General features: G+C 40.6%; 1 protein-coding gene across 1 annotated transcript; it reads right to left on the reverse strand.

The window, feature by feature from the left end:
* Positions 1–583: 583 nt before the first annotated feature.
* Positions 584–9,365, reverse strand: LOC120052195 (probable E3 ubiquitin-protein ligase HERC3). The gene is made up of 19 exons (XM_038999028.1): positions 8,821–9,365; positions 8,227–8,338; positions 7,999–8,075; positions 7,646–7,867; positions 7,192–7,283; positions 6,337–6,467; positions 6,055–6,179; positions 5,817–5,877; positions 4,805–4,868; positions 4,431–4,553; positions 4,028–4,126; positions 3,490–3,657; positions 3,266–3,406; positions 2,789–2,955; positions 2,452–2,515; positions 1,898–1,968; positions 1,449–1,632; positions 1,038–1,140; positions 584–923 (listed from the first exon to the last, which is right to left on the reverse strand). Exons 1-19 carry the CDS (start codon positions 9,050–9,052, stop codon positions 712–714), a joined length of 2,448 nt encoding a protein of 815 aa, XP_038854956.1. The 5' UTR covers positions 9,053–9,365; the 3' UTR covers positions 584–711.
* Between the last annotated feature and the right edge of the window lie 2,522 nt (positions 9,366–11,887).

Below are 11,887 nucleotides of genomic sequence, written 5' to 3' on the forward strand. Positions count from 1 at the left end.
CTTGAGTAGTACTCTAAATATAAGTTGAGGTCAGTGGTGCTCAAATCATGAGCCTGGAGGTTTTATTTTTATGTCAAGGCACTATACAACCCAAAATACGAATTTTAAAGGCACTTTCTCCATTGTTCACTGAGATCACATTCATGGTAACGCTGGCATGTCTGCTCAAGTGTAAATTACCTTTAAAAGTATCTTATAGTGCGCTTCGCTATAGAGCGCCTTGAGTTAAATCCTGCCCTATATTGTGAATTGGAGAACATGGTTGAGAAGGATGTGTGCCAAATGATCTGTACCATATTGTGTGCCACCTAACTGCAGGGATATTATGTTTTCATTGATTTCTGTAATGAACCATTTGGTGGGTCTTGAAAATGAATAGTTCTTGTGTTCAACTGAAAACCTGATATGCTTCCTTTTAACAATTAGATTATTTCAAATACTTTGGGATTTCCTTGTATCTTGGTTGTTATCATTTTTGTTAATGTGTTGTTTAATGTGCAGGCACAAACCATGCTGTACTTTTTGATTTATAAATGTTTTAATAAAATTTGGTGAATGAAATATGATAATGTCATAGTACCGCACAGATCTCAAGTTAGGATTTGAAATACAACCCTACATTAAATCAATCCAAATCTTAAACCCAACTATGGAACAATGAAAAGATGAACACAGGAGAGGAGTATATACAGCAGCAACATTATACACCCATTATTCATTCCAGAAGCCTCTGTTGTGGCCAACAGCCTCTATAAGCCTGCTCTGTAGTGTCTCTTTGGAGGGGTAGATGGGCAGCTGCAACAGAGAGTGACAGGTCAGCGCCTCTGGGAAATGCTGTTGGGAGGAGTTGAGAAGGGTTTGGACCCTCATCCTGATCTGGTTCATACCCAGGATGGGCACACGATCAAAGCCAGTCAGGAACACTGAAGGGGCAAAGGTGGTAAAAGGGAGAGGGCAGTGAATGACAGAACAGAACTTTATTATCAGTAGCCTACATTATTGGTTCATCTGTTACAATGAAAATGTTCCATACTTACACAGGAATGCTTTCTTTTGATCCTCTGTCAGTTCCTCAAACACCTCCCAGAATGTGACGATGTTGGGATGCCCAGCATGGTACTCTCCTTCATACACAGTGTTCTAGTTTTGGGGGAAATGCCCTCAATTAATATATTGAAGCAATAGACACTTAACACCATTCAAACTACTTGTCAAATCAATGTATCAAAACAACATTTTAGCTAGGTTTCAGAACATGTTCACCATGAATCCCAAATCAACCCCAGGACACTTGTTTTTTAGGCTCCATCTTGCCCTCTGATAGGCTACGTGACATTTCTGCATATATTATATGTTTTACTTGTCTAATGCGCTCAGATGTAGACAATTGGCTAGGGGTAGATTTGGGATTGAGCTTCAGTCATGTCGTAACAAAACATGGTTCTGACCTGTTTCAGCGTCTCCCAGTCGAAAATCTCCTTCCCCACCATCACTCCCCTCAGTTCCTCTGGCTGGAAGAACTCCACCATGTCCTTGTCACACACCTTGAAGAAGCCTTTCCTGAACTCTTCAAACACCACCTCTACTGACTGGTTGAAGATGTAGTTCACATAGGTGTCAACAAACTCCTTCCTGTCAAAAGAATGACAGACAGAGTCAGATATCCATTGAGTTGTAGCTAGTATAGGTGGAGTCAATTCCAGATGATGTCAATTCAAGGAATGAGAAGCGTCATTTACTTTCCATTATGATTTCTCCATTCATACAATTACATTTCAATGTGAGATGATATTGCCGAAATGGAATTGACCCCAATCCTGGTAGCTGTAGCAATGGAAAAATGTGTCATACTGTAAACCTTGTATTTTGTCAGTTGTAAATATTGCTATAATCTTACTTATTAGCACTTGTGACAAGTTTTCCAGTTTCTTTGGGATCAAGTTCCACCGCTACATCACCCCACATCACCTATAATAGTGAGTAATGAAAATAGTGAGGTAAATGAACAATGATAACACTGCAGACTGAGGATATGGACAAATAGATGGGAGTGATCTGCGAGAGACATACACACTAAAATAATATAATTGATCTAATGTTCAGTAATTCATACCACTTCACTTCAATGTAGGATCTTAATTTGAGCCAATTTGATACAGCAGGAAAATAATCCTGCAGCAACTGGAAATGTGAATTATGTGTATTATAATTAATGGACATTTTTTGTAGGGGTTGATAGATTTTTCGTAAGGGCAAATCAAGTCTGTCATTTTAAAGTGTAAATTACTAACTTTAGAAGCCTTTTAAAACCTTGAATACACTACAAGTTTGCATTTCTTGCTGTGTGGGAAAATTGTCAGCAACAAAAGAGTGATCAAATAAAAATCCTACATCTGTATTATGTTACATTTTATTTGTTCATCGATCAAACTGTTTGAATGCAATACATACTGAGAAAGTCATGTCCATGTTTTCAACATCATCATCAGGGTAATCCAAGATGTACTGCAAACTCCTTCAAAAGCATTGCAAATAATATGTGACAATAGATGGGACAATTATAAATCGGCAATCAATAAATCATGCTTTCATAAATGAAAAACAATTGATCCAAATAATGAATAATTGCTTATCCACACAGAGCAAGTGCCCTGCCCCTGAGATGCAATAAAATGCATTGAGATGCAATTTCTTAATCTGTCCTTGGTGTCCTTATAACAAATACACCTGCCTGTACTGTAATACATTAATGACTAAGGGATAACAATATATTATGGTCTGAATTTACCTTGCTTCAATGGGGCTAAACTCTCTCAGGTCCTCTAAAGAGGGCTTGATGTTCACCAGCTTCTTGAAGAAGGCCATGGGGAAGGGGAGGTGCACCATGTTGTTGTTATACAGGGCCATCCCACACAGAACCCCAAACAGGAAATAACGCTTCTCCTCCACTCTAGGCTGTTAGTGAGGATGTGTTGGACAAGAGACAAGAAATAATCCATGAGTGAAAGTATCGGACATGCTGTTGTTAATCTGGGGAAAATGATTCATATACAGTAAAGGGTAGGTATTGTGGTTTCTAGAATACAGTAGTAGGCTATTAATACAGTAGTAATACTATAATAGTTCCTCTCTAGAAACATATCATTACAGTGTTTCACTACCAGCACATTTGAAAGTACAATAATTATCAATATTTTATTTCTATAATGTGTTGAGGTGCGGAAAACCTCATAATCCATGTGTGATTTCCCTAAACGTGCCTCACCATTGCAGGGAACCAGGCCAGCGTCTCGGTGTCGTTGTACATGAACATCCCAGACTCGGGGACCAACAGCTTATCAAACAAATGGAGGAAGAAGTCCCTTTTGTAGACATTTGTCAGCTTCGCATCCTCGTCGAAATACACCTGAGAGAGGTAAGCAGTACATTTTGGCATAGCCCTTCTCTGTTCAAAACATTGTCTCATCATATTAAAAAATATGGACTTACCACAAGGAACCTCTTGAAGGTACTGGGACAAGCTACACTCAGTTGATGGAAAGTGTCTTCGATGAGTGATGCTCTATTCAGCCTCAGCTCAAAGAACGGAGCAGGCGCCGCCACGAGGAACATGTCAAAAGGCCCCATGCCAGTCCTTTGGCGATTGTTAGGTGGATTCTGCAATGCATACAGTACAATATTAAGTCTTCAGTTAGTGCTTTTCTAGTATACAAGACAGGTATTATTTCAACCAGTTTCTTCCATCAAAAAGGTCAAGAAATATGTCTGGTTTCTTCAGTAGTGATGGTGAATATTCTAGAGCTACTTGAATTACAGGCTTTTGCTCCAGGCCTGTTCTAACACACCTGATTCTGCTAATCAAGATCCTGGTGAGCAGCTGATTAGTAGAATCAGGTGTGTTAGAGCAGGGCAAGAGCAAAAACCTTTATACACAGTCAGTTGGTCTCTAGTAGGGGGTTTAGCCGCCCTGATTTATAGTATCTGCTGTATATTATAATACTATATATTGAGAAGCAATATTCATTACCTGTGTGAGTGCGGCGTTGATGTTAAAAACATTTATCTTGCTCTGCAGGTTCATCAAGAATGGGTAACGACAAAAGATGGCAGGTGTCTGATCCACATCCTGAAAGTGATGCAAAAGAAAACATACAATGCATCTCAATTAAGTAGCTTCTTTGTCTAATTATGTTAATCTGCGCTGATAAGAAGGAACTTTAGTAGGTGAGAAAGATTCTCCAGTAGGAAAACAAAATGTTTCCTTCACTCTCTCTTTCCAGACCATTTCAGGTAGAGGAAATCTAAAGCCTCTATTGAGATGCAGCCAGGACACTTTCTAAGACCCAAACAACGAACATCAAAACACCTCAAGAGTGACAGCAACTAGCATTGTTAGCAATCGGTGACTGAGACTAAATAACTTTTCTTACCTGCTTTGACCATAAACGCCAAAGCTTTACGTCCTCATCTAGAAATATGCGATTGAAGTTACCCTCCTCCATACAAAAGGTACTGTCTGGAACTGTCTGGGTCTCTACAGATTTCTGGTTTGCCTTTGAAATAATATAGAAAAGTAAAATACATTGATAATAAATAAACAATTATTTGCAAGTATTAGCTAAATATTTTACATGTTTGTCAGCAAAATAATATTTCATCAAATCTCAGTTACAGTCTCATCGATTCTAAATAGGTTGCATTGAAATAACTGCCACCAGATTGGTCCTCGAAGATGACTGGTCAAAATGGGAAAACAGCATTATAAATGGATTGACAGTACGAGCAGAGAAGCATGGACACTGACTCTGTGGAGATGGCCGAGGACCTGGAGCAGGTGTTTGATCCCAGGGTCACGAGTGCGTGACACACTTTAAACATTTGAAATGGACGGCAACATTACCGAGGACCTGCAGCTTGTCGGGGTGCAGTCTGAGGATAGCAGCAGCAACGGCTTCGGTGAGATCTGTCCTTCTGTGCTGTTTGTGAAGGACCCTGAGGAGCTCAGGGAGAACCAGGTAGACCCTCAAGCTCTCCACTCCAATGGGCTCCTCATACAGGGAGGGAAGCAGTGTGTGCTGGACAACAGCTTCAACCTAGTGCAATGAAAGAGGTGTGTGAATCGTCCCTCGTTCAAGATACATGTCAGAATAGGATCGATTACATATCAATTTATAAATATATTCACAAAATACCTCAGTCAAAACTTTGCCCTTATTCGCCAGCTTCCGGAATGCGCCTCGGACGAGTGAAAAATCCAGACCAGACTGTTTTGGTGAGGTTTGGTAATGTTTGTCACAACTAATAAAAGCAAGAAATAATTGTCAATATTTATGCCATATTTAAATCAGTATTCTTTGATAATGTAATATTTCAAACATAAGACAATCATGTATTTGAACCAATATTAAATACTGTTACCTTTTATCAAGAAAGCTCCCATTTAAACATGATGCAGAAGAAAACATTTTTGTGATTTCCCTGCAATTACAAGTTTGAATAACCTTTCAGTTCATTATGTGACCCTACATAAACAAAAATAGGAAATAACAACGGTAAATTATAGTTACTTATATCATACTTACTTCTGTCCTTTTTTCCAAGACTTTGAATCACATTCCGAGATCCATTTGTCAATGATTTTTTCATCTATAGCTTGTGTCACTTTGCCCACACTTGACCTGAGATTGTTAGACCTTTCTTCAGACTCCTGGGAAGATGACAATGTGATGCAACGTATCACAGCAATGTTAAGTACAAAGGACAAACTATGTCCTGTTTTGCTAACTCATTGTGTCCATACCTGACCAAGAGTGCACAATGCAAAGAAATGGTTTCCTCCAGCAAAAATGTGTTCAATTTTCTGGTCATCAATCTGGTCTGAAATGTTGACAAAAATAGTTGATTATCAAGTTAATGTTATTTCATGTTTTACCTCATGTTATTTTAGTTGAGTATTGAAATAAGCATTTTGTTGTGTTGACATTTATTCAAGTTTGATCTGTTCTGAAAATGTGTGTACTCTGCCTAAAGTTATACCATAAATTAATGTTTTACCTGGCAGTTGTACTGGAAGGGGCACAGACTGATCAATCTTTACTCCATTTCCCAGCTGCCCTTGCTCTCCGTGCCCAAATGAGTAGATCTTATTTGAGGGCCCCACAAATGCTAATGTGTGGTGTCTAATGTGGCAAACGGACAGAAAAAACATTTCTCAAATCAACAATGAATTCTAAAAAGGTCTTATGCTAGGATGAAAATAACCAAAACAGTCCTACATCAATTGTTGTGTCTAAACATTTTGTCAATTCCAGATCATGTCTAATAAGTGTAACCTACCTTCCACAGGCTATCTGGGTCACCTTTGACCCCCAGAATTGCCCCACCACTCGAGGTTGTAGTTCATCTCGGAGAGAGTTGTGTCCAAGCTGTCCATAGCGGCCTGAGCCAAATGTGAACACCACACCTCCCTAGAACAAAATCAACCCAGACAGTTATCATAGTGTTTTCCTCTACGTTAATGAGGATGTTTCAATGCAAATTTCCAGGGAACTAAAAACTAAAACATTTTATTTGTTATGTTTGTTTTTTATTTCAACATTATTTAACTAGTCAAGTCAGTTAAGAACAAATTCTTATTGACAATGACGGCCTACCAAAAGGCCTCCTGCGGGGACGGGGTCTGGGATTAAAAATATAAATTAATTATATAAAAATAAAGGACAAAACACATCACGACAAGAGTGACAACACAACACTACATAAAGAGAGACCTAAGACAACATAGCATGGCAGCAACACATGACAACACAGCATGGTAGCAACACATGACAACAGCATGGTAGCAACACAACAACAGCATGGTAGTAGCACAACATGGTAGCAGCACAAAACATGGTACAAACTTTATTGGGCACAGACAACAGCACAAAGGGCAAGAAGGTAGAGACAACAATACATCACGCAAAGCAGCCACAACTGTCAGTAAGAGTTCCCATGATTGAGTATTTGAATGTAGAGATAAAACTGTCCAGTTTGAGTGTTTGTTGCAGTTCGTTCCAGTCGTTGGCTGTAGCGAACATTGAGACACCAATATAAATAAACGCACATAAAATGTAGACATATTGTATGGTCCAAACAACATTTAGTTCAAATGATAGGGAAAAGTGTAATTATGTCAGACAGATATACAACCTTTGTCAGAACGGCAGTATGTTCTCCTCCACATGAAATCAAAACAGTCTTCTTCAGATTCAGGCAATCAACAGGAGCTGGGGCATGTCTGTCTACAGAAAAATGGGTTCATTTTATTGTTATTGTTATATATTATTTTTTATAATTATTTATTTACAACACATAACCCTCAACCACACGACACATTGTGCTCTCTCATCCTGGTTAAAATAGTTTTTAGACAGATAAAGGCCCATTTATGACTTGTCTTAAATGGGGGTCCCCAGCTACAGGGGTCAGGGGTCCCCAGCTACAGCCTGAGAGAGCTACTGAGTGGGATGACTTTTGTTTAAACCCAGCACTAACACACCTGTTTCAAATAATGCACTGTTCATGGTCTTCGGTCTGGACCTTGATTATTTAAATATATTTAACAAGAGTCAACACATATGCTATTGTGTAATGTATACTGTACTTGTTGTGTCCCCTAGTCCCAGCTGCCCGGCGGTGTTCTTGCCCCAGCCGAACACAGCTCCAGAAAGGGACAGAGCGAAGCTGTGGTCTCCCCCTGCTGTGATCTGAACCAGGGGGATCCCTGATAGAGACTTCAGGGGCTTGGGGGACATGGCGCTGGGCTTGCCCCACCCCAAACCCAGCTGACCGCTGGTGTTCTGACCCCATGTGAACACCTGACCATCTGAACAGAAATCAGAAGTAAGCAACCATACAGTGAGAACATTGTACAGGATTACAGTTTTGAAAGGTTAGACTGTTTTGGTTAAGTTGCATTGTGAAACAGCGATTAGTGGTGTGTTAATGGTAATTTACCCTGTGTTAGTGAAATTGAATGCTGGTCTCCACATGCAACCTGAGTTACCTGTCGGTTACATAGGTTACCCAATGGTCTGGGGGGAAAAAGAAGAAAGATGAATAAGATTAGTTGGCCCATTTCAATTAAATGACAAATTGTTTTTATACTTTAGCTACTTGAATGAGAGGGTGACAATGTCTTAGGGTAAACTACATATAACTGTATCATTATGGAATGGATCCCACCTGAGAATATTGGCCTTGTCCAAGCAAAGAACCCGGCCCTCTTCAGACAGTAAAACAGCATGAGAATCTCCACAACTCAGAGCCCGAATCGTCTCCTTACACGTCACACTCTCTAAAGCACATAAAACATATTGTAATGAAACAGGCAGGGAGCAGGTCTCGAACCCTCGACCTTCTAGCCCGAGGTCCGGCGCGCTATCGACTGTGCCGCAAAAGCATGCTCAAGCGGCAGAGTCGATTTCCGCGCTTATAAACCCAGGGTCGTTACACTACTCCCTCCTTTCAAAGAGCGCGTCCTCGCGCTAGCTTGCGACTTTACGTCTTACAGGAACGCGCTCACCGGCCAAGCACACGCACTGTCGTGGATGCGAGGTCCGATCACTTCCGACACCAGTGTAATGAAACAGGCAGGGAGCAGGTCTCGAACCCTCGACCTTCTAGCCCGAAGTCCGGCGCGCTATCGACTGTGCCGCAAAAGCATGCTCCAGCGGCAGAGTCGATTTCCGCGCTTATAAACCCAGGGTCGTTACAATATGATTGGGCAACTCAAGAAAATATATTATGAAAATTGATTGGAAAGGAGATTAGACCTACTCAGTTTCCCTGTGATTCTTCTCCCATCTTGGTCCTCTTGAATCCGTGCGACAGACACTAGTCTCCCATTATTTCTGATAAACGCGACCACACTGTTACCTGCGGACAGACCCTGAATTTGAGATTTAAGGTGTATCAAATTAACGCAACTAATTTCCGTTTTGGTCGTATCTAAACCATTCGGCTTCACTAAACCAAAGCCATTACGACTATCCTCTCCCCATGAAATCATTGTTGTGTTATATTCTTAATGAAATTAGTCCATACAGATTCTAACACTTGAAGGAGAGGCACCTGCCGATGTGTCCGACTCAATGATGGGTTTATATGACCGCAACCAACCATATGACATACAGAAAGTCTCATCATCATCATCAACAAAGCAGGAAACGAAAATGATTCTTAAATGAAACTGTATTTATAGAGGGCATAAAACAAAACACGCCTACAAACAAATATAAATACAGTTTCGAATAGTTACTGATGACGCAAGGCCGAAAACGAAAGTGAACGTCTACGGACAATAGCAGCCCAGTTATCTTGGAAATAGCCTACAATAAACTGACGCATTTGACACACATGATAATGTTTGAAACATTACCACCCAGTCGATACCTCCCTAGATGCATTTCAGTGGAACTGGCTGCAACGCCTACTTTATGCTGTGTCATGCATTACTGCTAAATGCTGAATTGAAAATTGTTTCGGAGTTTGAAAAGACCCATGCCTCAGAGACGTTCCTCATATTTGCCCTGTTTTTTTCAGATGTTAAATTAATTACCAAACTTAATTTTTAAGCTCAAGTTTATCATAATTATTTCAAAAAAGAAATGTCAGCAGTATTTTGCGGAGGGTGCACACTGACTTGACCAGGCAAAGAGTACAGAAAATACTAAAATTGCTTTAATTATTGGGTTATGATACTATACACCAGCGTGGCAGTTGTACTAAACTCCTAAGGCATAAAAGTTCTAAAATAATCAATGTCCATCATGAATTAAAATGACAATTGAACAGGTAAATAGCTATATAATAACATATGCAGAAAGTAGGGATGGTAGTTTGAAATACTTTTACTATTCGAATAGTAACATTCATTTTTGTCTGATATCCGGATATTTGAAATACATGTGTTTTTTTTAAAACCTACGTTTTAAACCTGAACACAGCTATGCGAGGGAGAAGATGGTACTTTATTGTTGCAGCTGCGGAAGAACAGGAAATACAGAATGGTGCGAGCAGACGGAGGGAGAGAGACGCCAAGACAACTCAGCTACAGCCAACACTAGCTAGCTAACTTGCAGCGACGATGTTATTTATTATCATCCCATATAACGGTGTCTATATTGACTGGAGTAGCATATTGGATTCGACAACACTTCCTGTAGCTACTCAACCCAACGCTAGGCATCGCCTTTTCATGGAATCCAATGGGCTGCTATAGGATTGCCTAGCCTAGCATGCTGACTAAAAACGAACATTCATTAACAACTAGCAGTATTTCAATCTTCTCGATTTGTCAGTTGGGATACTTAGGAGTACACCGCTATATTCCATTCCTGGAATGAGGTTACGTTTTCCGAGCAATATCTCTCGCCGACTCCGCACTGTCCTGATCGTGGCATAGCAGCATTCCGACTAGAGAGAGAACGTAATGAAGAGTTTGAGTTGATTTATTCTTGCTCACAGATGAAACTGAAGAAATGCAGAATTGACATTACTAATCATTGCAAAACACTAATTTAAAATACATAACACGTAATACGTGACATACATAGAATATAGAACAATTTAAAACATTACAGGACATTTTTCATGATGGAAATTGAAATATTAAAATGTGATTTAAAAAATATATTATTTTTGGGAGAACCATTTAAGAGCTAGAGTTATTATACAGTCTGATAGCAGTGGGTAGAGTGGCGTTTCGCAGGCGGTTCGTACGGGCAGTTATACAGGACAGTTGGTGGCTGTTTCTCAGGAGCCTGGTGGTGCAGTTACCTCTTTTTGGAAGGAGCAGATCATTCAGTGGATGGTCAAGAGTGTGCATGTCCTTCACCAGGTGCACTGCAGCCTGCTCTGCAGTGAGGGGAGCTGTGGTTGGACTGCTCCACCTCTGGAGATGATCCTCAAGGCCCTCTGCACCCTGTCTAGTTGGGCCTGCTGCTTTTTACTGCATCCAACTAACAGCACTCCACCGTATTCCAGACAAGGTCTGACCAGTGTAGTATGTCTGTCACCACTGAGGTTAGAGTCTAGATGAAAACCAATATACTTAGTTGTTGTTACCACTGGTACTTCTTGTCCTTCTAGGATTAGTGGTGCGGGTTGTGGGTTCTCTAGAATAATATATCAGAATTTCCACAGACTTTTTCCCATTCAGGAGCATGTTGTTGAATGTGGCCCAGTCTTCCAGCTGCTTTGCCTCCAAGCCCATGGAAATGTCCTCTTTGATGCTGGTTAATGGTATGGCTCGGGACAGCCCTACATCGTCCAGTGTGTCACTGAAGACAACTTTTCAGGTGGACATGTGAAGGAGAAACAGATATCTTGCAACCACACCCCCCTGTGGCACACCAGAGGTGACCTCTGACCAAGGGCTAAAAGTGCCATTTGCCATCACACTCTGCATTCTTCCTGTGGTGTAGCTGTGGAGCCAGGCCAGTAACCTTGGACACAGTTCAATGTCAGACAGATGTTGCAGGAGCTTTGCGTGATCTACTCAATCAAAGGCTTTGGACATATCAGCAAGTAACACCCTCACCATTGTTGTTTTTTTGGAGTCTGTAGCTGTCAGCCAGGAGGTTGTGGCTTTAACAAGGGCGGTAGTAGTGCTGGACTTTGGTAGGTAGGCATACTGATTTGTGCACTCTGATAAAACCCTTGGCATTAGTTTTTTTTTTATGGAGCTCTCCTGGATTTTTCCAAGGAATGACGTCCAGTCGGATTCTGGCTAGGCTTCAATGCTTTCAGAAAGTATTCATACCTCTTGACTTAATCCACATTTTGTTGTGTTACAGCCTGAATTCAAAATGTATTAAATATTTGTTTTCTCTCACCCATCTAC

The sequence above is a fragment of the Salvelinus namaycush genome, chromosome 8 (assembly GCF_016432855.1).
Source record: "Salvelinus namaycush isolate Seneca chromosome 8, SaNama_1.0, whole genome shotgun sequence".
Lineage (NCBI taxonomy): Eukaryota > Metazoa > Chordata > Actinopteri > Salmoniformes > Salmonidae > Salvelinus > Salvelinus namaycush.